Genomic DNA, 22,905 nt, shown 5'->3' with positions numbered 1-22,905 from the left:
AAAAGCAAAATCCAAAAAGAATTTCTGGGAAAAAAAAAGTTTGCAATTCAAACTCCACAGATAAGTTATGTGAGTAAAAAAAGATAAGAGATTTAAAAGTGCTTTTTAAAAGTTACAAATAATCATCCAAACACAAAATACACAAAAATTACAAAACCAGAAAGAACTTTAGAGATCATTTTGTCCAAATCTACTCATTTTATAGATGAGAAAACAGAATTGTTTTCTAATTCAAAATAGGATTAGGAATCTGAAGTCCAAAGTTTCAATTCTGGGCACATACATGAGTATATTTTCAGAGTTCCCCTCCAGTGGGGACTCTGAAATGACAGTGCCTTCCTGAGAACCAGCCCCTCTGCTGAAAGGATTCACTCACCGAGAAGTGCCTGTGGGTGATATGCTGATTTCATAGACACCTTCTTTGCTAAGGAAAGAAAACAGAAGAAAAACTCTGTGTAAGAAATGATTTTTTACAGGCTTCTTCTTTTTTTTTTTTAATAGCTTTTTATTTACAAGTTATATGCATGGGTAATTTTACAGTATTGACAATTGCCAAACCTTTTGTTCCAATTTTTCCTCTTCTTCCCTCCATCTCCTCCTCCAAATGGCAGGTTGACCAATACATGTTAAATATATTAAAGTGTAAATTAAATACAATATAAGTATACATGTCCAAACAGTTATTTTGTACAGGCTTCTAAGTATACATTCAGAATTTTCAGAGAGCCAAAATAGGGAAGAAGGGTAGTATAGAATGTCTCCTCTCTTGCTGAAGGCCAAATGTCCACAATGGACAATATTTACACTCTTCTTAAATAGGAAAATTAGGCATATGAGGCTATGAGGAAAAGTAACACAAGTTCAATCCTCAGTATATCTACCCACATTTTCCTCTTAACCCTTACACAATATGCTATCTACTCAACATCCAGTCTGTGCTGGACTTGTATGAACTGATACTAAGTGAAGTGAGCAGAACCAGAACACTGTATAGACGAACAGCAAGCCTGTGTGATAACTGACTACAAAAGACTTAGCTCTCCTTGGCAATACAACAGATCCAAGATAATTTCAATAGATTTGGGATGGAAAAATGCACAACTCATATACAGAAAAAGAACTATGGAAACTAAATACAGACTGAGACATACTATTTTTGTCATTTTTTGTTTTTTATTTCCTGTGGTTCTTTCCATTTTGTTCTGAATTTATTTTCACAACATGATTAATTTAGAAATAGGTTTAAAATGATTGTATATATGTATAATCTATATCAGACTGCTTGCTATCTTGGGGAAGAGGAGATAAGGGAAGGAGAGAGAAAAATATAAACTCAAAATCTGACAAAAATGAACAATGAAAACTATCTTTACATGTAATTGGAAAAAAATAAAATACTATTAAATAAAAAAAAGTATGCAGCCTATGTACATACAATGGCACCAAGTTTATTCCACCATCATTTTCTCCTATATGTATAAAGTTGCAGATTTTTCTTGTCTACCAACACCATTAAAAATGGCTCTCTGGCTCTAGGCCGGCTTCTGCAGGGGCTGTAAAATATGTCTTCAATCCTCAAAACAATTTTAAATGGCAGTTTTAACCAAGAAACAAGGGTAATTTTAAAGGGTCTGATGTAAAAAAGTAGCAATGCCTTTTCTTTTAGTTACTGGAAGAATTAAAAGACAATTTTAATATAATCTTTCCCTGGGACTGGTGATTCAAAAGCCAAATAGTTGCCTGTCTAATGATGAAAAAAGGCTGCATGCTTTCAACATAGCTATGGCTAGACAGCAAGGCTGGGGGAAATAAACTAGACACAGAATTTTTCAAATCAGACACAGAAATGGAAAACTAAAACCTTGAGGGTAACAGCCTGAATGCCTTACGGGAAACATCAAACTTGGCACTTCTCTAGGGCTGGAGTTCTTCTGAGATCTCAAAAATTTTGCCAAAGCTAACTACATGATATAGCAGTGAAGGAAGGAGACATAAACCTCTCCGCATTACAGCAGAGACAAGGGGTTAAACAAATGCTCTAGTTCATAGTACAAGTCACTGACAGAAAAGAATCCATGCAGACAAGGAAAAGGAGGGGTGGAGTATAAAGTGTGGATGTGGATCCTTGGGTTCAAAGCTTAGCTCTGACAACTGCTAGACAGATAGGGAAGCATTATATTTGTAATGCTCACAATTCAGAGCTGTTGGGGTGAAATGCTCTGTAATCCCCAAAGTACTACAACAACAAAAGCAATTACTACTGTAAATAGATTATCTAGACTTACATTAAGATTGATAGACTAGAAGACCAAAGATAAAAATGGTCAGTGCTGGAGAGACTGTGGAAGACAAGCACAGTAGGATGCTCTCAATGAAGCTATGGAAATCAATGTGGAATTATACTATAAGAGGCCAAATGTTCATACCCTCTAACCCTGAGATCCTACCGCTAGGCATAGATTACAGAGAGTCCTATATAAATCAAAATATTTGGAGCAATACTTTTTGTAGTTGCAAAGAACTGGCAACTAAATAAGTGCCAACTGATATGGGAATGCCTACGTGAATGCAACACATAAACACAAGCAATCATTCAAGAACTATAAATATGAGAAACATGGGAAGAAGAGATGTAAAGTGAAGTAAAAAGAAACCAGGAAAATAGCACTGCAACAATATAAAGTGAGGGAAAAAAAGAAACTGAAAGCTGTGATTATAGTACCAAGCTGAAAACCAAAGAAGAAATGAGACTTTCTTCTCTTAGGACTACAGATGTGGGAGGTTGCACAGACTGAAAGGCTTGGCTGATGGATAGGTCAGTTTTGCTGAACTGCCATTAAAAAAACAAACAAACATTTTTCTCCTTTATTATTTGTTATAAGAAGCCTTGCTGGGGAGGGGAAAGGATGTATTCAAAAATAAAAGTAATACTAAAAATCAAAGACAACAATTTAAAAAATGTAATATGTTGTATCATACATACAAGTTAGAAGATTTATGAGGAATTATCAAAGGCTCAGAATGCTAGAATATTTATTGGAATCAATGTAGTAGAGGAAAGAAATATAGTCAGGAGAGCCCAAAGTCCAAATTCTAATCCTGTGACTCTTGACAACTCAACTAATTTTGGGGAACCTGTTTGCTCATCTATAAAATGGGAGAGAATACTCAAGTCCTAATTGCTCTACCATGGCTTTGTGAATCTTAAAGTATTTAAACTGTGAGTTACTATTAAATTGTAAATGCCCAAAATGGAACATCTCCCTGTAAAACTTCTGTGAGCCTGAAAGCTTAGAGGAAAAAGGGTACTTGTTGGCAGTAAAGACCCAGGCATTTGAGCTCCATGGATGTGACAGATCTCGACATGAGGGGCCAACAGACACTTATTGTCATACAGAAGGTTTTCAGTTGTCTCCGACTCTTCATGACCCTATGTGAGATTTTCTTGGAAGATACTGGAGTGTTGCCATTTCTTTCTCCAGCCCATTTTACAGAAGAACTGTAGCAAAAGGAATGAGGTGATTTGCCCAGGATCGAACAGTGAGAAGTCCAAGGCCATATTCTAACTCAGGGAAGATGAGTCCTGCTGACTTCAGCCCTCTGCCTGGTCCCATAAGTGCTACAGGAATGTGGCACTACAGGAGCACTCAGGGCAGCGAAGAGCCTTGACTTCAGACAAGGTGAGGCTCTTGGTCCCCTCAGGGGGCCCCTGTCACCAAGCTGAGAGGAGGCTGAATAGACCTCAGCTCAGCCCCCACAAGCCGGACTCTTGATCCAGGCCTCCAGCACGGTGTGAAGAGGAATAAGCTGGGCAGGATCCCAGCTGAAGGGAGAGGCGGCGCTTCCACAAGCCTTGCCAAGCCAGTGGACGGTGGCAGCGTCCAGCTAGTCTGCTATTGCTCACACTCAAACCCAGGCCAGGAACTTGCAGAGCACAAACCAGAAGGAAAAGCAGATTAAGGGAACTGATGGAACTGACGCAAAGCGCACAGAACCAGGCAAGGACAGGCCAAATGCTCTATGGTCACTTTTTGGCCACGTCACATAAACATTGTTAAGAAGCTCTTCGAATCTAACAGACTTTTTATTCTTATGCAGCCTGGGTTATTGATCTGGAGGCCAGGACACAAAGAACACTTGTCAATATACTTTTGCCAGGTGTTTGTTTACATTTAGTAAAGTGTTTGTTTGTTTTTTAATTTGTCTCACTGACTCAGTATCTCCAAACCATGAACATGGCAGCTGGAGCCAGCATGTACCTGTCCTAAGAAAAGAACTAGTCAGTCATAGATTAAAAGGGAAGCAATAAACCGGGAAAACATTTTTATATCCAAAGGTTCTGATAAAGGCCTCGTTTCTAAAATAGAGAATTGACTCAAATTAATAATAGTTCAAGCCATTCTCCAATTGATAAATAGTCAAAGGATATGAAAAGACAACTTTCAGATGAAGAAATTGAAACTATTTGTAGTCACATGAAAAGGTGCTCCAAATCACTATTGATCAGAGAAATGCAAATTGATACAACTCTGAGATACCACTACTCACCTGTCAGGTTGGCTATGATAGGAAACGATAATGAACAATGTTGGAGGGCATGCGGGAAAACTGGGACACTGATGCATTGTTGGTGGAACTGTGAATGAATCCAACTATTCTGGAGAGCAATTTGGAACTATGCTCAAAAGTTATCAAATTGTGCATACCCTTTGATCCAGCATACCCTTTGATCTACTACTGGGCTTATCCCAAAGAGATCTTAAAGAAGGGAAAGGGACCCATATGTGCAAAAACGTTTGTGGCAGCCCTGTTTGTAGTGGCCATAAACTGGAAACTGAGTGGATGCCCATCAGTTGGAGAATGGCTGAATAAATTGTAGTATATGAATGTTATGGAATATTATTGTTCTGTAAGAAACGACCAGCAGAATGTTTTCAGAGAGGCCTGGAGAGACTCATAGGAACTGATGCTAAATGAAATGACCAGAACCAGGAGATCATTGTACATGGCAACAACAAGACTATACAATGATCAATCCTGGTGGACGTGGCTCTCTTCAACAATGAGATCATTCAAACCAGTTCCATTTGTGCAGTGATGAAGAGAGCCATCTACACCCAGGAAGAGGCTTCGGGGAACAGAGGGTGGAGCACAGCATAGCATTCTCACTCTCTCTGTTATTATTTGCTTGCATTTTGTTTCTTTTTTCTCAGTTTTTCTTTTTTCTTTCTTCTTGATCTGAATTCTCTTGCACAACCAGATGACTGTGAATATGTATATACACATATTGGATCTGGCATGTATTTTGGCATATTTGGCATGTATTGGACTGCCTGTCAGGTGGGGCAGGGGATGGGGGAAGAAGGGAAAAATTTGTGGCAGAGGATTATTCAGGAGTCAGTGTTGGAAAAATTATCCATGCATATGCTTTGTGAATAAAAAGCTTTAATTAAAAAAAATTTACTCAAGGGAGGGACATTGTGGGAAGGGCAGATTAATTTAAAAAATTTGTTACTTGAAAAATAAAAACAATAAACCATTTAAAACAAAACAAAACAAAAAACTAGTCAGTCGGTAGCTATTAAACACTTGCTATGTGTTTAATAACCGAGATATTTAAACCCCAAAGAGTTGGATGAAGTTACCAAGACAGAATAGAAATAAGGCCCAGTAGAGAGCTTTGGGGTGTATACTCATGAGGGCTATGCATGTGTGTCTGTGCAACAGAACAGAAGGAGAATTAAGAGCAGCATCACGACAACTCAAGAGACGGAAGCATATCCAGGAGCAGAGGGTTATCAGCAGTATCAGGCAGAAAAGTCCAAAGGCGTAACAAAGAGCCATCAGATCTGGCAGCTAAGCAATCCCGACCAACTCAGGAGCAAGCCCCTTCCATTCAGTGCAGTCGCCCCCAGTGAGAGGAGATCAACAAGAGTAACAGCAGAGAAAGGGCAGAGAAGGGAGGAGGGGCAGAGGTTGCCACCTGCAGTGTGGCAGTAGCGAACAAGGGTTTCTTGAAGATGAGACAGACCTCTGGGAAGGAACTATTCATGGGAGAGATAGGAGCCAGAGGGAAGAAGGGAGGGATTAGGCCAGAGAGTTGAGATGGCATATGGCGTTCCTATTTCTGCACAGAAATAAAGAGAAAGGAAAGCTGAGGAATGGCTAAACAAACAGGACTACATCAATACACTAGAACATCACTCCAAGGTAAAAAAAGGAGTTTATCAAAATTTGCAAACATATTATATCTGAGGATATACATCCACTGACCACCTGCCTCTGCCATGAAGGCTGTTGCATAAACCTGCCCCTCAATAGTTCATTGGATCTCTAGTCCATGGGGATGCTCATGCCCGTCAAGGGAAATCCGAAAGCAAACATGCGAGTCACCAAAGAGACAGGTGAGCACCTCCAGCACACCTGAGGATCACGAGAATTCAAGTCTGTTTTCTTTTCTTCCCTAAAAACGAGATGAAAACCAAAGTTTCAAAGCCAGACTATCTGACCAGAGCTTCCCAACAGGTGCTATAATTTTGCTATATTTAGCCTATTAGCAACCTGGACTTTGGAGCTTCAAGAAATTTGCATCTACAGGAAGAAAACAGAAGCCCAGGAATGACCTGTTTGGTCAGAGGTCATAGAGATCTTTCAACATTCTAGGTAGGTTACCTGCAAAGTCAGACCCTGCACTGGACAAAGGCAGGGACACACAAGAGAACTAAGAGAATGGTTTCTGGTCCAATTTGCAGGTGCTCAGAATATCAGGGCCAGAAGACACCTTAAAAATCATCTGGTCTGTGCTCACCATTTTAAAGAGGAGAAAAGAGGCTCCAGGAGGATGAAGGGGCTTGAGTAGGAGCCCTGAGCTGGTAAACCAAAGAACCCAGACTTGCACTGAGGCCTTCGGACTGCAAAGGTCTGATCCTCTCCACACCAAGTACAAACACAAGAGATTCAGGGAAACATAACTGACCCATCTGTCCAGAAGTGAGCTGGAGAGCCCTGACCACTAATCAACTAAGACTGCTCTGGAAGAACAAGGCGTTCTTCCAGACATTTTCTTGCAGCTTTTTAAGCATTCCAAGTCAAACCAGATCTGATGATGTCTGACCTTCAGTGTGGCGAGGAGTCAAAATGATCTCCCTCTGCTCCCTTAAAGCAAATGCAAATTCTTTTGGAAACTCCTTTCTGGCTTACTTTCTCTGGAGATGGAGTAAATGGGTCAGAAAGGACCACACCACATCTGTGGCCTATTCCACCACGTTCTTCCTCCCTTCTCCATGCAGCAAATGTAGCAAGGCCTCCAAAGGAGCCGCATGAGCACTACTTCACAAAGGGGAGGTGGAGCAAAGCCACGAGGATGAAAGTCCTCAGGGGGGACTGAGGCTTCATTCGGGGCTGGCTCACCAGGCCCAGGTTCTGTGACTCATCAACAGCGGACAGAAAACAAACTTCTAAACAGGGGCAGCATTTACATGTTCATTGTGCCCCATTAGGCAGCAGGGTACTCACTCAATCACTTGTGGGTCTGGGATCCGACGTAAAACCTGCAGAAAACAAGCATGGCAGATTTAGAATCAGAAAACCGTCTTAACGTCCTGAATTCAAAGGCGTTCCTATTTCTGCACAGAAATATTAGTGTTTATATTGTACCTAATGGAACACTTGGCCTGTGGTCAGGAAGAGCTGAGTTTAAATTCACTCTCACTAGCTATGTGACTCTGGACAAGCTACTTAACTGTCTACCTCAGTTTCCTCATCTGTAAAATGGGCATAAAAGCAGCCTCCACCTCTCAGGACTTTTGCGAGGTAATATTTGTGAAAAGCAATCAGTAAAATGCCTGGCACAAAGAAGGAAATACATAAATGTTAACTACTATCGCTGTTGTTATTATACTACGCCAGGTATTACGCGAAGGGCTTTTTACAAATATTATCTCATCTGATTCTCACAACAACCCTGTGAAACAGGGGCTGTTATTACCCCCCCTTTACAGCTGAGGAAACAGAGGCAGACAGAGGGTGAGTGACTTGCCCAGTCTGAGGATGAATTTGAACTCGAGTTTTCCTGAGTCCAGGGCGCCCCCTAGTGCCTCAGTACTTATTCTTATTCCCTACTCCTTACTGAAATGCTCCTCACAGGACTGGGTCCCAAACTACACTAAAAGGGGTGATCATCAGAACAGTCTGGTCCTGATTCAAAGATTCACGAGGCTGAACAAAAGGAGAGACGAAATCCACCACCTTTAAGCAAATGAACCAAGTAGCCTCATGCTCAATAAACCGGAAGAGCCATCTGCTGTCAGTATTTGACCCAAAAAAAAAACAAAAAAAAAAACAAAAAAAAAAAACATGGATGCGGGAAAAACCAAAGGGTAGTCTGGGAGAAATTAGGTTTAGACAACACCTCATATCATAAACCAAGATAAGTTCCAAATGGATACATGATCTGGATATAAAAGTTCCCATCATTAGTTAGAACAAGAAGAAACCTTTCAGATCCATGGAAAAGGGAAGAATTCATGAACAAGCGAAGGACCAAAAGGATCACAATTTTGGTTATTAAAAACTTTTTGCATAAATCAAACTAAGGCAGTTTAAGATTAGAAGGAAAACAGTTATATGGGAACAAATCTTGGCAGCAACTTTCTTTGAACTAGTTCTCATTTCTAAGATACATGAATCATAAGAGCATAAGATTTCATATCAAAAGACATGAATACAAAGTCACGAGGGGAAGAAATCCAAGCCATTGATAGCCACGTGAAAAAAAAAATCCTCCAAATCACTATTAATTAGAGAAATGCAAAATAATGTAACTGTAAATTTGGCAAAGGTGACAAAATAGAAAAATAATATTGGAAAAGATAAGGGAAAACAGACACTGTTGCTGGAATTGTAAATCGTTTCAGCTATTCTGGAAAGGAAGTTGGAATTATACCCAAAAAAGTGATTTATCTATGTATACTCTTTTGACTCATCAATATCATTACTAGGTCCATAACCCCAAAAACATCAGGGACTCGTGTGTGTACAAAAATAATCACAGCAGCTTTTTCATAGTATTAACAAACTGAAAACTAAAAGGGTAGCTACTTATTGGGGAATGGAAAAGCAAATTATGGCATATGAATATAATGGAATATTACCGAGTCATAAGAAATGACAAAAAGGAGAATTTCAGAGCAAACTGGGAAGACTTCCATGAACTAACTGCAGTGATGGGAGCAGAATCAGCAAAACAAATTATCTAACACCACTGTAAAAAAGAACAATGAAAGATTTTAGAACTCTGAACAAAATAACCATGATTCCAGAAGACCAATGATGAAGAATACAACCACTTGCTGACCAAGGTGATAGACAACCAAACATGAGGAATGAGATGCATTTTTTGACATGATCAATATGGCTTGACGATTATAAAGGTTTAAGAGAGTGTGTTTCTGGGTAATTTAATAATTTTGTTAATAGGGCTAACATATTATTAATAAAAGGATGGTCATAGTTCAGTTTCAATTGATCAATGATGGACAGAAGCAGCTACACCCAAAGAAAAAACACTGGGAAATGAATGTAAACTGTTTGCATTTTTGTTTTCTTCCCGGGTTATTTTTACCTTCTGAATCCAATTCTTCCTGAGCAACAAGAGAACTGTTTGGATCTGCACACATATATTGTATCTAGGATATACTGTAATTTATTTAACATGTATAGGACTGCTTGCCATCTAGGGAAGGGGGTGGAGGGTGGGAAGGAAAAATCAGAACAGAAGTGAGTGCAAGGGATAATGTTGTAAAAAAATTACCCTGGCATGGGTTCTGTCAATAAAAAGTTACTATAATAATATAAATAAATAAATAAATAAATAGAAAATAAAAGGATAGTCATTAGATCAAAGACAATCAGGATGGAGGCTCACAGTTTATATTCTGAAGAGTAGGTATTCAAAGAAGGGCCAAGAGGGACATCATGTCACTGCTGGCCAGAGAAATCACCTCCATAATCAGACCCCCTCCAGCCTTGGGCTATCTGGATAAAAGGATCTATCTCAACCCAAGCTAGAATAGAGCACAACAAGCTTCCCCATCTTAGATCAAATTCCTTATTAAGTTGGGTGAGGAGAGCTGATTCAATCTCATTATCAGTAATATTCTTCAAGAGATTAAACTTTTTCTTTTTCTTTAAATCAGGACTTCAAAAGAAGAGAACGCTGGATAATCATTTCTCTCATTGGGTATCTGTTTGACTTGAGTAGTAAGGGTTTGCTTTGGTTTTCTTTTCCCTAGAGGGAAAAAATAAATGCTTGTTAATTGAAATTTATTTAATTAAAAAAAAAAAAAGAATAAAAATTAAAACCACCTCTTTTGAGTTGAATTCTCATTTTACTATCCCCTTGACCTTGTTCTTCTTATCAAGGGTACTTGATGCATGCCAGCAGCTTTCTTGGCATATATATTTGTAAAAAAGGATCAGGAGAGAAGTTGAGGAGAAAGGCATAATGCCTCTAATTAATACTCTTGCTAGTTAGCAAGGAACTCTGTTAAATGACTCCAGTGAAGAGGTTGGAACCAGCAACTATGATAAATTGAAGCTTTGCCATTAGTTGTAGATGTCAATTTTTCACTACAATGGAGAACCTACCAATTGCCCCTGCTGAACTTGAATCCTGCTCAGTGGGAAAAACATTCAACAATCAAGTCAACAAGCGCTTATCAAGGGCTCATTATGTACAAAGCTGTACCAGATGTTGGAGAAACAAAGGAGAAAAACAGAGTGCCTCTCCTGAAGGAGATTATCATTCAGGAGGGGAACAAAGCAAAAGGACAAATAACAATATACTAAGGAACCAGAAGTAAAAAAGTAAGTAAATAAAAGTAAATCTAAAAAAAAGATTGGGGAAGGAGGAGCCCCTTCCACCAGAGAGGACTTTATGAAGGATGTGGCTTCTGAGCAAGACCTTGATGGGGAAAAAAGAATCTCTAATGGAAGATGTCAAGGCATTGAGGGACCCTCTCCATCACAGTCCAGGAGCACAGATCATGAATGGCAAAAAAAGGCCCTAAAAGATGGTTCCATAGTCTAAGCCCAGGTCACTGCTTGAGTTTTGTTGGCTCAGAGTGGATGCAAATAGCAAATCATTTCTGTTTTGGTCAGAAACTCTGAGGGTCTTCCCCTCCCAGAGTGATTTTTTTTAAGGAAGAGGCAATCTTTTGCCTCAATTCTTACCTAGCCTTAATTACAGAATGGGCACTGCCTCAGACAAACTGCGCCTTGTTAAAGACCTCAAGGATAATAAGGCCAGGGTCTCCCACTGCATCCAGGGTATTCTCCAGTCATCCCGACCCGTAGCTGGGGCAAGAGAGGCCGATGACCTTGCTTGGCCCTACATCACTTAAATCCAATTCCCTTTCAAGTCAAGACATCACCTTGCAGATGTCCTGGTCCTCCTTGAGAAGGAAGAACAAACAACAATAGTCTAAGTCTGGTCAGAGCAGCAGTAAGCGGCAAAGCTGGGACTGGAAGCCAGGTCTATCCACCTTCCTCATACTGCCGCTCAGCTCTTGTGCCAAACGTCTGGGGCTCTAAAACTGGCTTTGAACATGTCACCTTCATATTCAGTAAAGTCCAGCAACTTCTTCTCACTCACTCCACAAGCAAAGACAAACTCTTCTACTGGCTTGTAAAGTCCTCCCCAACCTCACCCTTCCAAGCCTCAGGGTTCAGGCAATCTCCTTTCTATTCCCTCTTCTCAAAATTCAGAGTTTCCTTGAAAACCACAAATCCCACTTGGGGAGAAAGCCCTTTCTGACAGGCCCTGGGCACTCTCCCTGTCCCCACACCTTGTATCTAATGTGTGCACCTTGTGCCTGTGTCTGAACGTTCTCCCGTGCCCAGGTAAGCTCCATGAGGCAGGGACTGTTGTCTCAGTCTCTCCAGAGCCTAGTGTGGTGGCTGTCCACCATTTTGTGAATGCCTTTTAATTGCTCTCTAGTTTTTTCACTTAATAGTAAATGCACTTTTAAAAACTTCCCTTGATTCTGGGAGCTGGGAGGAGCACTTACCTCTTCCTTTGGTTCTTTATACACAAACTGTCTTTCAGGTAGATGTGACTCACTTTTCATCCAATTCTGCCCAAGGCCTTGCTGGGGTGAGCCTTTGGCACCAAGACCTAAAGCAAAGCAAAGAACAAGGTCAGACTAGGAGCACCAGCCCATAATGGAGCCAAGGGAGCATGAGAACCTCTCCCCATTTCACTAAGGAAGCCCCAAGATCTCAATGACCTTGGGCCTCCCTGGCATCTGAGCATGGCTGGGGTCCAACGAGAGGGGTGTGTGTGTGTGTGTGTGTGTGTGTGTGTGTGTGTGCGCGCGCGTGCGCGCGCTGGGAGGTCTAAGGGCACTAAGAGGACATGAAGGCTGGTGACAACCCCCCACCTCCCACCAAACTATCACCACCTCAGGACGGACAGGAGGCATTTCAGGGTTGGGGCTTGCCTGGCTTCCCAGAAGCCTGGTTCCTGGCAGGGCCTGCCCAGCCCCCCTGCACTCGGACTCTCCGTCTCTTGTCCTCCATGGTGCTTTCTGCTCTTCCTGGTTTTTCGTCTGTTTTCTCCCTGAGGCAAACAAAAAGGTCAGGACAACTCAATCCCTTCTCCCAGCTCCTGATCCACCCGGGGAGGCCTGATGCTGATGGGGTCCACCAGGACCCCTCCTCTGCTCTCAGGTGACGGGGTCCATCAAGACCTCTCCTCAGCTCTCAAGGGGCTTTTCACCCACACTGATGGGCAAGGCACCAAGAAGAGACCCTAAAAGGACAATGGCACAGAGCACAACTCTAAGCCACAAGCTGAGATCACTTTTCAGAGAGGGACAGAAGAATCAAGGAAATGTTCATGGAAAGGTGGTAACTGGACTAACCCTTGGAGGGATTTTAATAGTGACAGTGGCATATGGGGGTGACAGGATCACAGATCTAAAGAGGAGAGACCAGAGGCCATCTTGTTTGGTGCCCTCCCTTTCTAAGGGACAGGACGTGGCCTCCTCAGAGTGAACAAAAAGCCTCCAATGAGGTGATCGAGTGAACAGTTCTGGGAGGTTCCGTGACTGCACCGGATCCATTTTATCACAAAATGATACTGGCTGCAGCAACCCAAGCACGGCTGCCTGATTCACTTCCTCCTCACCAGGCAGCCCCAAAGCCTGTTTCCTGTCATGCCAGCGAGAGACAGACCCTAAACTCAGCACCCACTAGCAGGACCCTAACAGGCCTAATCCTCATCAACCCCAAGCTTGCAGCACAGCATCAGTGCACCCAGAAAAAGAAGTAGGTTCAATCATCGCCTCAAGACAAATCAGTGGGTATATCTGGGAGGGAGGGGGTGAATTCTTCCTGGGGGACAGATTGTTCTGTAATGTATAATTTCCGGAAACGGCCTGGGGGCTTTGATCAGGCTAAACTTTGGTATCCCACACACCAAATCTCACCTCGGGACTAGCAGCAGATCAGAATTCAAATTATAAAAACTCCTAGCTTTATATGAAATGCAAGCAAATCCATCCTATAAGATGCAGAAACTTACCCACTACTCTACAAAGCAGATTCAACCATGTAAAACGGCTTGAGATCTGAGGAATTACAAATTTTCATCCAGAATACACAAGACAGAGGCACTGACAAGAAAAACTGGAAGGGGGCCTGAAAAGGAGAAGGAAAATTCTGTTAAGTCTAAATTTTAAAACACCAAACAAATCCCAGAGGTCAAGAGCCATCAATCCCGGGGTTCTGCCAGAGCTGTGGTTTTTTAATTGTCTGTTACCTATTAGAATGGGTCACCATCATCACCATTCCTGTTTTTATCCATAATATCAGGGCGCTGATTTTTTAATTGTCTATTACCCATTAAAATCATCACTCCTGTTTTTATATCCGTAATATCAGGGCGCTGGTTTTTTAATTGTCTATTACCCATTAAAATCATCACTCCTGTTTTTATATCCATGATATCAGGGCGCTGGTTTTTTAATTGTCTATTACCCATTAAAATCATCACTCCTGTTTTTATATCCGTGATATCAGGGCGCTGATTTTTTAATTGTCTATTACCCATTAAAATCATCACTCCTGTTTTTATATCCGTGATATCAGGGCGCTGATTTTTTAATTGTCTATTACCCATTAAAATCATCACTCCTGTTTTTATATCCGTGATATCAGGGCGCTGATTTTTTAATTGTCTATTACCCATTAAAATCATCACTCCTGTTTTTATATCCGTGATATCAGGGCGCTGATTTTTTAATTGTCTATTACCCATTAAAATCATCACTCCTGTTTTTATATCCGTGATATCAGGGCGCTGATTTTTTAATTGTCTATTACCCATTAAAATCATCACTCCTGTTTTTATATCCGTGATATCAGGGCGCTGATTTTTTAATTGTCTATTACCCATTAAAATCATCACTCCTGTTTTTATATCCGTAATATCAGGGCGCTGGTTTTTTAATTGTCTATTACCCATTAAAATCATCACTCCTGTTTTTATATCCGTAATATCAGGGCGCTGATTTTTTAATTGTCTATTACCCATTAAAATCATCACTCCTGTTTTTATATCCGTAATATCAGGGCGCTGATTTTTTAATTGTCTATTACCCATTAAAATCATCACTCCTGTTTTTATATCCGTAATATCAGGGCGCTGATTTTTTAATTGTCTATTACCCATTAAAATCATCACTCCTGTTTTTATATCCGTAATATCAGGGCGCTGGTTTTTTAATTGTCTATTACCCATTAAAATCATCACTCCTGTTTTTATATCCGTAATATCAGGGCGCTGGTTTTTTAATTGTCTATTACCCATTAAAATCATCACTCCTGTTTTTATATCCGTAATATCAGGGCGCTGATTTTTTAATTGTCTATTACCCATTAAAATCATCACTCCTGTTTTTATATCCGTAATATCAGGGCGCTGGTTTTTTAATTGTCTATTACCCATTAAAATCATCACTCCTGTTTTTATATCCGTGATATCAGGGCGCTGGTTTTTTATCGTCCATCGCCCATTACGGTCGCCACCGTCACCCTTCCCGTTATTAACAATGCAGTAAAGGCAAAGCGGCCCGGGCGCAGAAGGGGCACTGGACAAGGCCCTCCCTGCCTCCCGCCTCAGGCAGCTTTCTAGGCGGCAGAAGAGAATCGTTCTCCCGGTTCCGAGTTCGAATTCAGCCCCACCACCCGCCACCGGGCTAACCCGAACAAGTCATGGGGCCTCGAGGTTCCACCTGCACAAAAGCCCCCCCCGGGCCCCCCCCCCCTCCCCCCTGTTCCCCCCTGCGCCCCCCGGCCCCCCCCCCCCCCCCCCCCCCCCCCGCCCGCGCATTTACTGAGAAATGTAAAGTCTGCCTCTCAGCGCCCCAGGGGCGGGCACCAGCCGCCAGCGCTCCCATTCCACCGAAGGGGAAATAGAGGCCGGGGGACGTCGGGGGCAGTGAGCGCTGGGCCTCCGGCCTTCAGCAGCGCATGCGCTGATGGGGAGGGGGCCCTGCGGCCCAGCCCTGCCCAGTCTGTGGGATGGGGACACTGAGGCCCGGTGAGGTCAGGGATCCCCCCCCCCTCCCCGGCTCACAGAGGCCGCCCCTCCTCCCTCACCGCGGGACCGAAGGGGTGCGCCTCGTTTTATAGATGGGAGAACTGAGGCCCGGCTGGGAATGCAGGGAGTGCTCCGGCCCGGGGATCCCTCCGGCCCGGGTCCCCGGGGCAGCAAGGTCCGGCCCGAGCAGGGAGGCCCCGCGAGCCGCGCGAGACCCTCGGATACCCACCGGCCCCTTCCTGGAACTTCCGGCCGACCCCCGGCGCTTCAGCGGCTTCCGGTGCCGGAGCAGGTGCAGGTGCGCGGATACCAGCGGCCGGGCTGCAACCGCTTCCTCGGGTCTAGAGGGGCCGCCCCAGAGGGAGGAGCGGCCGGGGAAAGTGGGAGGAGCCAAGAGGGGAGGGAGGAGCCAGAACTGGAGGGAGGAGCTAAGAGGGAGAGGAAGAAAGAGAGGAAAAGGAGAGGATCCAAGAGAAGGGAAGAAAGAAACCTAGGAAAGGGAGGAAGAGGAGGGGAAAAGGGAGGGGCCAGCAGGGTGGGAGGAGCCAAGAGGGGGAAGGGAGAGAGGGAGATGGGAGAGAGGAAAGAAATCAAAAAAGGGGGAGGGAGGTGAGGGGGAAGAGGAGGGAGAGAAAGGGGAGGGGCCAGGAGGGTGGGAGGAGCCAAGGGGAGGGAGGGAGAGAGGAAGGGAGATGGAGGGAGGTGAGGGGAAGAGGAGGGAGAAAGGGGAGGGGCCAGCAGGGTGGGAGGAGCCAAGCGGGGAGGGAGAGAGGGAGATGGGAGAGAGGAAAGAAATCAAAAAAGGGGGAGGGAGGTGAGGGGGAAGAGGAGGGAGAGAAAGGGGAGGGGCCAGGAGGGTGGGAGGAGCCAAGGGGAGGGAGGGAGAGAGGAAGGGAGATGGAGGGAGGTGAGGGGAAGAGGAGGGAGAAAGGGGAGGGGCCAGCAGGGTGGGAGGAGCCAAGCGGGGAGGGAGAGAGGGAGATGGGAGAGAGGAAAGAAATCAAAAAAGGGGGAGGGAGGTGAGGGGGAAGAGGAGGGAGAGAAAGGGGAGGGGCCAGGAGGGTGGGAGGAGCCAAGGGGAGGGAGGGAGAGAGGAAGGGAGATGGAGGGAGGTGAGGGGAAGAGGGGGGAGGGGCCAGCAGGGTGGGAGGAGCCAGGGGAGGGAGGGAGAAGCTGGGGGAGGCAGGCAGGTCAGTGACACGCCCAGGGTCACACAGCTAATGCATGTCCCACCCCAGGCCGGGCTCCATCCTCTGAGCCACCTGACACAGTGAGAAACACCGCGAGGAGGGGCCTGTGGCTTTAGCCTGACTGCCCAAAGCGTCCAGGACACGGGTTAAGCCCGGAATCGGACAGGGAGGGTCCCCCTTCTGAACCTAGGAAAGCCCAAGGCAGGGGCCCTCCGTCCTGGGCTGGGGGTCGCGCTGCTTTGATGACCCCAGGGGATCCCTTCCACCTGAGGAGAGCGCCTCCGGGCATCGCCGCCCACTCTGCCGCCGGAGCCGAAGGACCCTTGCCGTCCCCGACCCAAAGGCCTTTCTGACCCTGGCATCACTCCGTGGGGGTCTCTCCCCATCAGAACGTGGGCGCTGGGAGAGCTGACACCCCGCGGCTTTCCTGTTTTTGTTCTCAGTGGTTAGCGAGGGTCTGGCCCACAAGAAGCGCTTGATAAATACTTACTGATTCCAGTCACCACGCTAAAGGAAGGACCCCTCATTTAGATAACGACCCCTGACAACCGTAGTCTCTGAAGAGGTGGAGATCATCCCCCGGGAGATGGTGGGCTGGAGCACGGGGGGACGGACAAAGAAAAGAAAGTGGCCCGGCCATGTGGTCAGACGGGGCAGGAGGCCGGGAGCCGCCGTGTTCTGGTGATGGCCACGCTGTCGAGAGCTGCAGAAAAAGCCTAGCTTCTGGGGTGCTGCCCGGGAGATTTATTGCAGGGTTTGGGAAGCGGGGGGCAGTTCTACAGAACAAGTGTGCAAGGATGGGCTGTGGTCTTCCCCAGAAAGGAGGGCCCGTGCATGGGATCACAGGCCCATTTTAGGGATTTCAGCCACATCCCTTCCTATTCTGCCTAATTCCTCTGAAAAGTCTAGAGACTGAAGGGTCACGTACTTCTCATTTACAGATGAGAAAAGTAGGGACTTGGTGAAATGACAGGGACACTCATTTCCTTATACTTGCACCATGCAGATAGTAGTGGGCATAAGCACTTAGCAAAATATTTTGGAAAAACTCTATTTCGCAGAGCACCTGAGCTTGCCGTAACAATGATCCTTTGCACTCAGGAGGAAATCACCTTCTGGGCCAAGCTTGGACCAGCCCCAGGTGTTCAAGGAGGGATTTAGCTCGTCTTATTGGCCGGCCCTCACATATTCCCTGTTCCTTGTCACTGACAAGTTCCCATCCCAGAACTCTGGTTCTGTGCTCCGCAGGGTGGCCAAGACCCCCGAAACCTTGAGATGATGGCTGTCGCCATTAGCATGGTTATGCTAACCATAAGAACAATCTCAAACTCTAAGAATGACTGTGTTGTGGGCCAACCCCGTGCATCAGCAGTTAAGCCCTCCTTCTGAGGAAGTGGGTTTCCACTTGCAGATGTCATTTTTATTATTTTGGGATTAATTAAACTCCTGTTGGTGTGCTGACTCTCCTATCTCCAGCTTGCTTTGTGAGGCTCCAGCCATCCACAGGTTGGAGGCCAGTTCCAATCCAGTTGATGCTTTTAAAGTACCACAGAAGTGGGTATTATTATTATTTTTATAGACCCTCAGTGGTGGAGGTAGGATGGGGAGGTAGATCAGTTCTCCTAGATGTAGTTGGAAGAGGAAGCAAAGTTTACATTTTATTCAATTAAATTCAACAAACATTCAATAATCTCTGTTCTGCTTAAGGTGCTAAAGACACAAAGTTAAAAAAAAAACATTGATGATGGGGGTGGGGTAGAGATAGGTAACAGGCACAGGTAAATCAATAAAATAAAAAAGAATATTGAGGGTTAGGAAATGGGAGGCAAGAATGGACCTCATATAAAAAGGGCTAAATCAATCTTTCTTCCAAATGTTTTTCCCTCCTCTCCCTTCCTCTATCTTCAAGTCGACAAGCAACCTGATATAGGTTATGCGTGTGCAATCATATTAATCATATTTCCACATTAGTCATGTTGGGAAAGAATTGGAACAAAAGGGAAAACCACAAAAAAGGGCAAACAGTCTGCTTTGATCTACATTCAGACTCCATAGTTGAAAGGGCTGATTTTCAAAAGCAGCTAGGGATTCCAAGAGATAAAGGTAGAAGGAGAAAGAACATGAGGCAGAGGGGAACAGTCTGTCCCAAAGCAGAGGCAGAAAATTCTACATTGTGTATTTATTGGGAACAATTTTGCTAGGGAGTATCAACAGCGCAAAAAAAAGTAACATTTCATCAGCCTGAAAAGACAGCTTTTCAGGCTGATGAAACATTACTTTTATAAGGCTTTATCTTTAAAATGTGATTTTTTTTATTATTATTATTACAAAGGCCATAGGGAGTCAGTCAGTGAAGCTTCTAGAGAGCGGATCTATACATTAGGAATAACATTTTGGACAAATTGGTGAGGGAGAGAGTCAGAAAGTATGGAGGCCAAATGGGAGATGGTTATAATATAGGAGATGGGAGGCCTGAAAATGGCCTCATTCACCTGGAAATAATCACTCTCCGACCTTCAACTCTGAGGCAAGTTCCATTTGAAGGAGTCAGTGGTCAACAAGATCGGCCTCAAGCATGTGGGAGTGGGGAGAACATAGATGAGTCCTACTAGGGAAGTTCCATTTCTCAGAACTTGTCTCAGTGCCAAAATTGCAAATTCTACCAGTCCACAGGGCATCAGTTAAATATTCATTGTGAATTCTCTAAACCACAGTAATTACTTTGTATAGACCTTGAGTAATAATGGATTGCATTTATAAAGTGGAAAAATACTACTTTTTATCCAAGTTTGGGAGTAGGAAATTATATAGTAATAGCAACATGAGGATGACTCAATTATTTTAAAACCAGTTACTCTTCTGGGCCCTACCAAGGCACAAACACTATGGTCTTTTTGTGAAAAGACTACCCTCGTATTTATGTACTCAAAATCCAGTTCCAGGGAACTCAAAGGGCTTTAGAGACTTATTGATATGGTGACTTGTAATAATCCAACTGACTTTCTAGAGGGGGCCGTCTTCTTCAGAATTGCATCTTGTGAAAAGGGTGACATCCACAATGGCTACTGAGACCGCACTCCTGGCTATTCCCCAACATCCTCTGGGTGTTTCCACCTGCTGGTCCCCAAACCTGTAACTTCCCTTTACTCTCCATCTCCTGGTTTCTTTCCAGTTCCAGCCAAAGTCCTATTAAAAGAAGCCTTTCCTCACCCCCTTAATGACAGTGCCCCCCTCTGTTGGTTAGCTGTGGTTTACCTTATTCCATCTGTACAGAGCACCGTGCGTGTCGCCTCCCCTATTGGTTTGTGTGCTGCTGGAGACTGTGACTATATTTTGCCTTTATTTGTATTCTCAAAACTTAGTAGTGCCTGGCACATAAGTTTCTTAGTTAAAAGCTTGTTGACAATTCCAAAGGATTCATGATGGAAAATGCCTTCCATCTTCAGAGAGAGAACTGATGAACTTCAAGCACATAATGAAGCATATTTTTTCCATTTCTTTTTCTTGGTGTTTGTGTGTGTTTTGTTTTTTTTGCAACATGACTAATTATGGAAATATTCTGCATCACTTTACACGTATAATCAATATATTGCTTTCCTTCTCAAGGGATGAGGAAAGAGAGGGAGCTAATTTGGAATTCAAAATTTTGAAAAGTGAATATTAAAATGTTTTTGAAATATTATATATATTTTTTAATGCTTGTTGATTTGACTTGGATACCAAGTACTTAGTATGGAAAATATCCTTTTTCAATTCAATTCCACACATCACTTAGGTACTTATGGGCTGTATCCATTGGGGAATGGCTGAATAAATTGTGCTAAGTGAATTAATGGAAATCTACTGTGCTCTAAGAAATGTCTAAGAAATGACAGGCAGGCAAATTTCCAAAAAGCCTATAAAGATTTGCATGAACGGATACAAAGCGCAAGGGGCAGAACCAGGAGAACATTGCACACTGTAATAGCAACATTGCATATAATTAATTGTAAATGATTTAGCTACTCTCAGCAATACGATGATCCAAGACAATTCCAAAGGACTCCCTGAAAAATGCTATTCACATGCAAAGAGAGAACTGATGGAATGAATCTGAATGCATTCTATTTTCACTTTTTTGTGTGTGGTTTTAAAAATTTTGGGTCTGTTTTTCTTTCACAACATGACTAATGTGGATATATCTTTTGCATGATTACACACATATAACCTATATCAAACTGCTTCCCATCTTAGAAAGGAAGAGGTAATGGAAGGAGGGAGAAAATTCAGAACTCAAATTTTTTTTAAATGAATGTTAAAATTTGTCTTTATGTGTAATTGAAAAAAAAATACTACTATTAAGGTACCTATGGGAAGGACATATAAAACTAGGTTCTGAGGATCGAGCCAAAGTAAAAAGGAAAGAATAATTGCCCTCAACAATGGCATTCTAGGAATGGATACAACTGATGAATACATGTATACAGATGAATAAATGCAAAGTATTATTTAGTACCTTTTCCTCTTTGTAAAGATGAGGAAACCAAGGCTAAGAGATTTGCCTAGAATTGCAAGACAAGTGTCCGAAGTGGGATTTGGCTCCAAGGCTCCATTACACTACATTGCCTCTTGGGCTTAATATCTGAGGATTTTGTGGTTCAGTTATTTTCAGTCATGTTTAACTCTTGGAGTTTTCTTGGCAGATACTGGATTTCCTTCTCCAGCTCATTTTAAGATGAGGAAACTGAGGCAAACAGCGAAGTGACTTGCACAGGGTCACGTAGCTAGTCTGTGTATGAGGCCAGATTTGAATTCAGGCAGTTTGGCTGACTCTGGGGTGGTGCTCTATCCATTGCATCACCTACCTGCCCGTACCTGGAAATACCAAAACAAAATAAAAAACAGCCCTTTCCCTCATGCAGCTTATAGTCTACTGAAGGAATACAATTTGTAAATTAATTAGCCAGCTATCTGGCACAGTGGGTGGAGTGTTAAATGCTTCGACACAGACTGTGGAACCTGGGCAAGTAATGTAACCTGCCTTAGTTTCCCCATCTGTAAAATGGGGACAACGATAACACCTACTTCCCACAGCTACTATGAGGATCAAATGAGATAAAACACTCAAAGCATCTGCAAATTTTAAAGTGGCGTATAAATGCTAACTACTTTATCGTTGTTAATATAGTATTAGATGGGCATAAATATGACAAATCAAGAAGAGAGCTCCAATTAGGAGAACCGGAACAATTTCCCAAAGGAGATGGCCTGTGAAATAAGTCTTGAAAGAAGCTAGGAATTCTAAGAAGCAGAGATGACGATGGAGTGCACTCCAGGCAGGTGGGAGAGGAAATGGAGTGCTGGGTTCAGAGAACGTGGGGCTGGAAGGCAGCCTGTGGAAAGGGCAAGAAAGTGAAACACTTCCAGAAAGGAAGGTTGGAGCTAGTCTTCCATGTTTGCTAACTTTTGACCCACCAGCTGATAAGCCAACCGGACAAATGAGGAGGTACAGGCAACTGTCTGTATATCAATCCATTTATTAAGCACCTTGTGTTGTGCTAGACACTGTGCTAAGTCCCTGTCCTCAAGAAGCTTGGAGTCTGATGGGAGAATTACTGTGCAATGAAAGCAGACTTCCAGTTTGCACGACTAGATCAGAGCGGTGATGGAGCTCTGAGATCCTTGGGGGACTTCCAGACAAACTACAGCCATGCAACACCCTATGATGGAACCACAATGCCCCCAGGTATTATTGAATCAGCCTCCAGGCCTTTCTAGTATGGAAAGTAGCAGGACAAAGAAAAGTTGCTTCCAGACTGACAGAACAGAACTGGGGCGGGAAAGGGCTTTTGAGATCACCCAGGCCATCCCTTTCATTTTACAGAAGGAGTAAATGGAGGTCTACACCTGCCCGGAACCCAAACCCACAAACCCTTTGGACTTCAAAGTCAGCACTCTTTCCATTCCCCCACAGCGCTTTTTACTGTAAATTATAGGAAGCGTGACCATAATTTAAGCATCAAGAGATCTAATCTCTGCCCCACGAGCAACAATCTGCATTCTTCTTAAAAGAGAAGACTTTAGATGGTGCCCAGTGAGCAGCTGGTGCTGTGGTGGTGGTGAAGCAGGCAC

General features: G+C 43.6%; 1 protein-coding gene across 4 annotated transcripts in view; it reads right to left on the bottom strand.

Annotated features, from left to right (window-relative positions):
• The window catches only part of ALKBH3 (alkB homolog 3, alpha-ketoglutaratedependent dioxygenase), a 49,800-nt gene extending 33,824 nt beyond the window's left edge, over positions 1-15,976 (bottom strand). The window contains exons 1-6 of one of the 4 annotated variants that reach the window (XM_031943744.1): positions 15,664-15,976; positions 13,586-13,701; positions 12,501-12,619; positions 12,069-12,175; positions 7,516-7,550; positions 377-424 (exon numbers count right to left, since the gene is read on the bottom strand). In XM_031943744.1, the coding sequence (XP_031799604.1) occupies positions 377-424; positions 7,516-7,550; positions 12,069-12,175; positions 12,501-12,579 (269 nt within the window). In that variant the 5' untranslated portion in view covers positions 12,580-12,619; positions 13,586-13,701; positions 15,664-15,976. Of the gene's footprint in view, positions 1-376; positions 425-7,515; positions 7,551-9,152; positions 9,263-12,068; positions 12,176-12,461; positions 12,620-13,585; positions 13,702-15,663 lie in introns of those variants that run through there. The other 3 variants (XM_031943743.1, XM_031943745.1, XM_031943746.1) reach the window with 3 other exon arrangements.
• Positions 15,977-22,905: the final 6,929 nt, after the last annotated feature.

Source organism: Sarcophilus harrisii, chromosome 6 (assembly GCF_902635505.1).
Source record: "Sarcophilus harrisii chromosome 6, mSarHar1.11, whole genome shotgun sequence".
In the NCBI taxonomy this organism is placed as follows: domain Eukaryota; kingdom Metazoa; phylum Chordata; class Mammalia; order Dasyuromorphia; family Dasyuridae; genus Sarcophilus; species Sarcophilus harrisii.
This window is presented reverse-complemented; position numbering and strand designations above follow the sequence as displayed.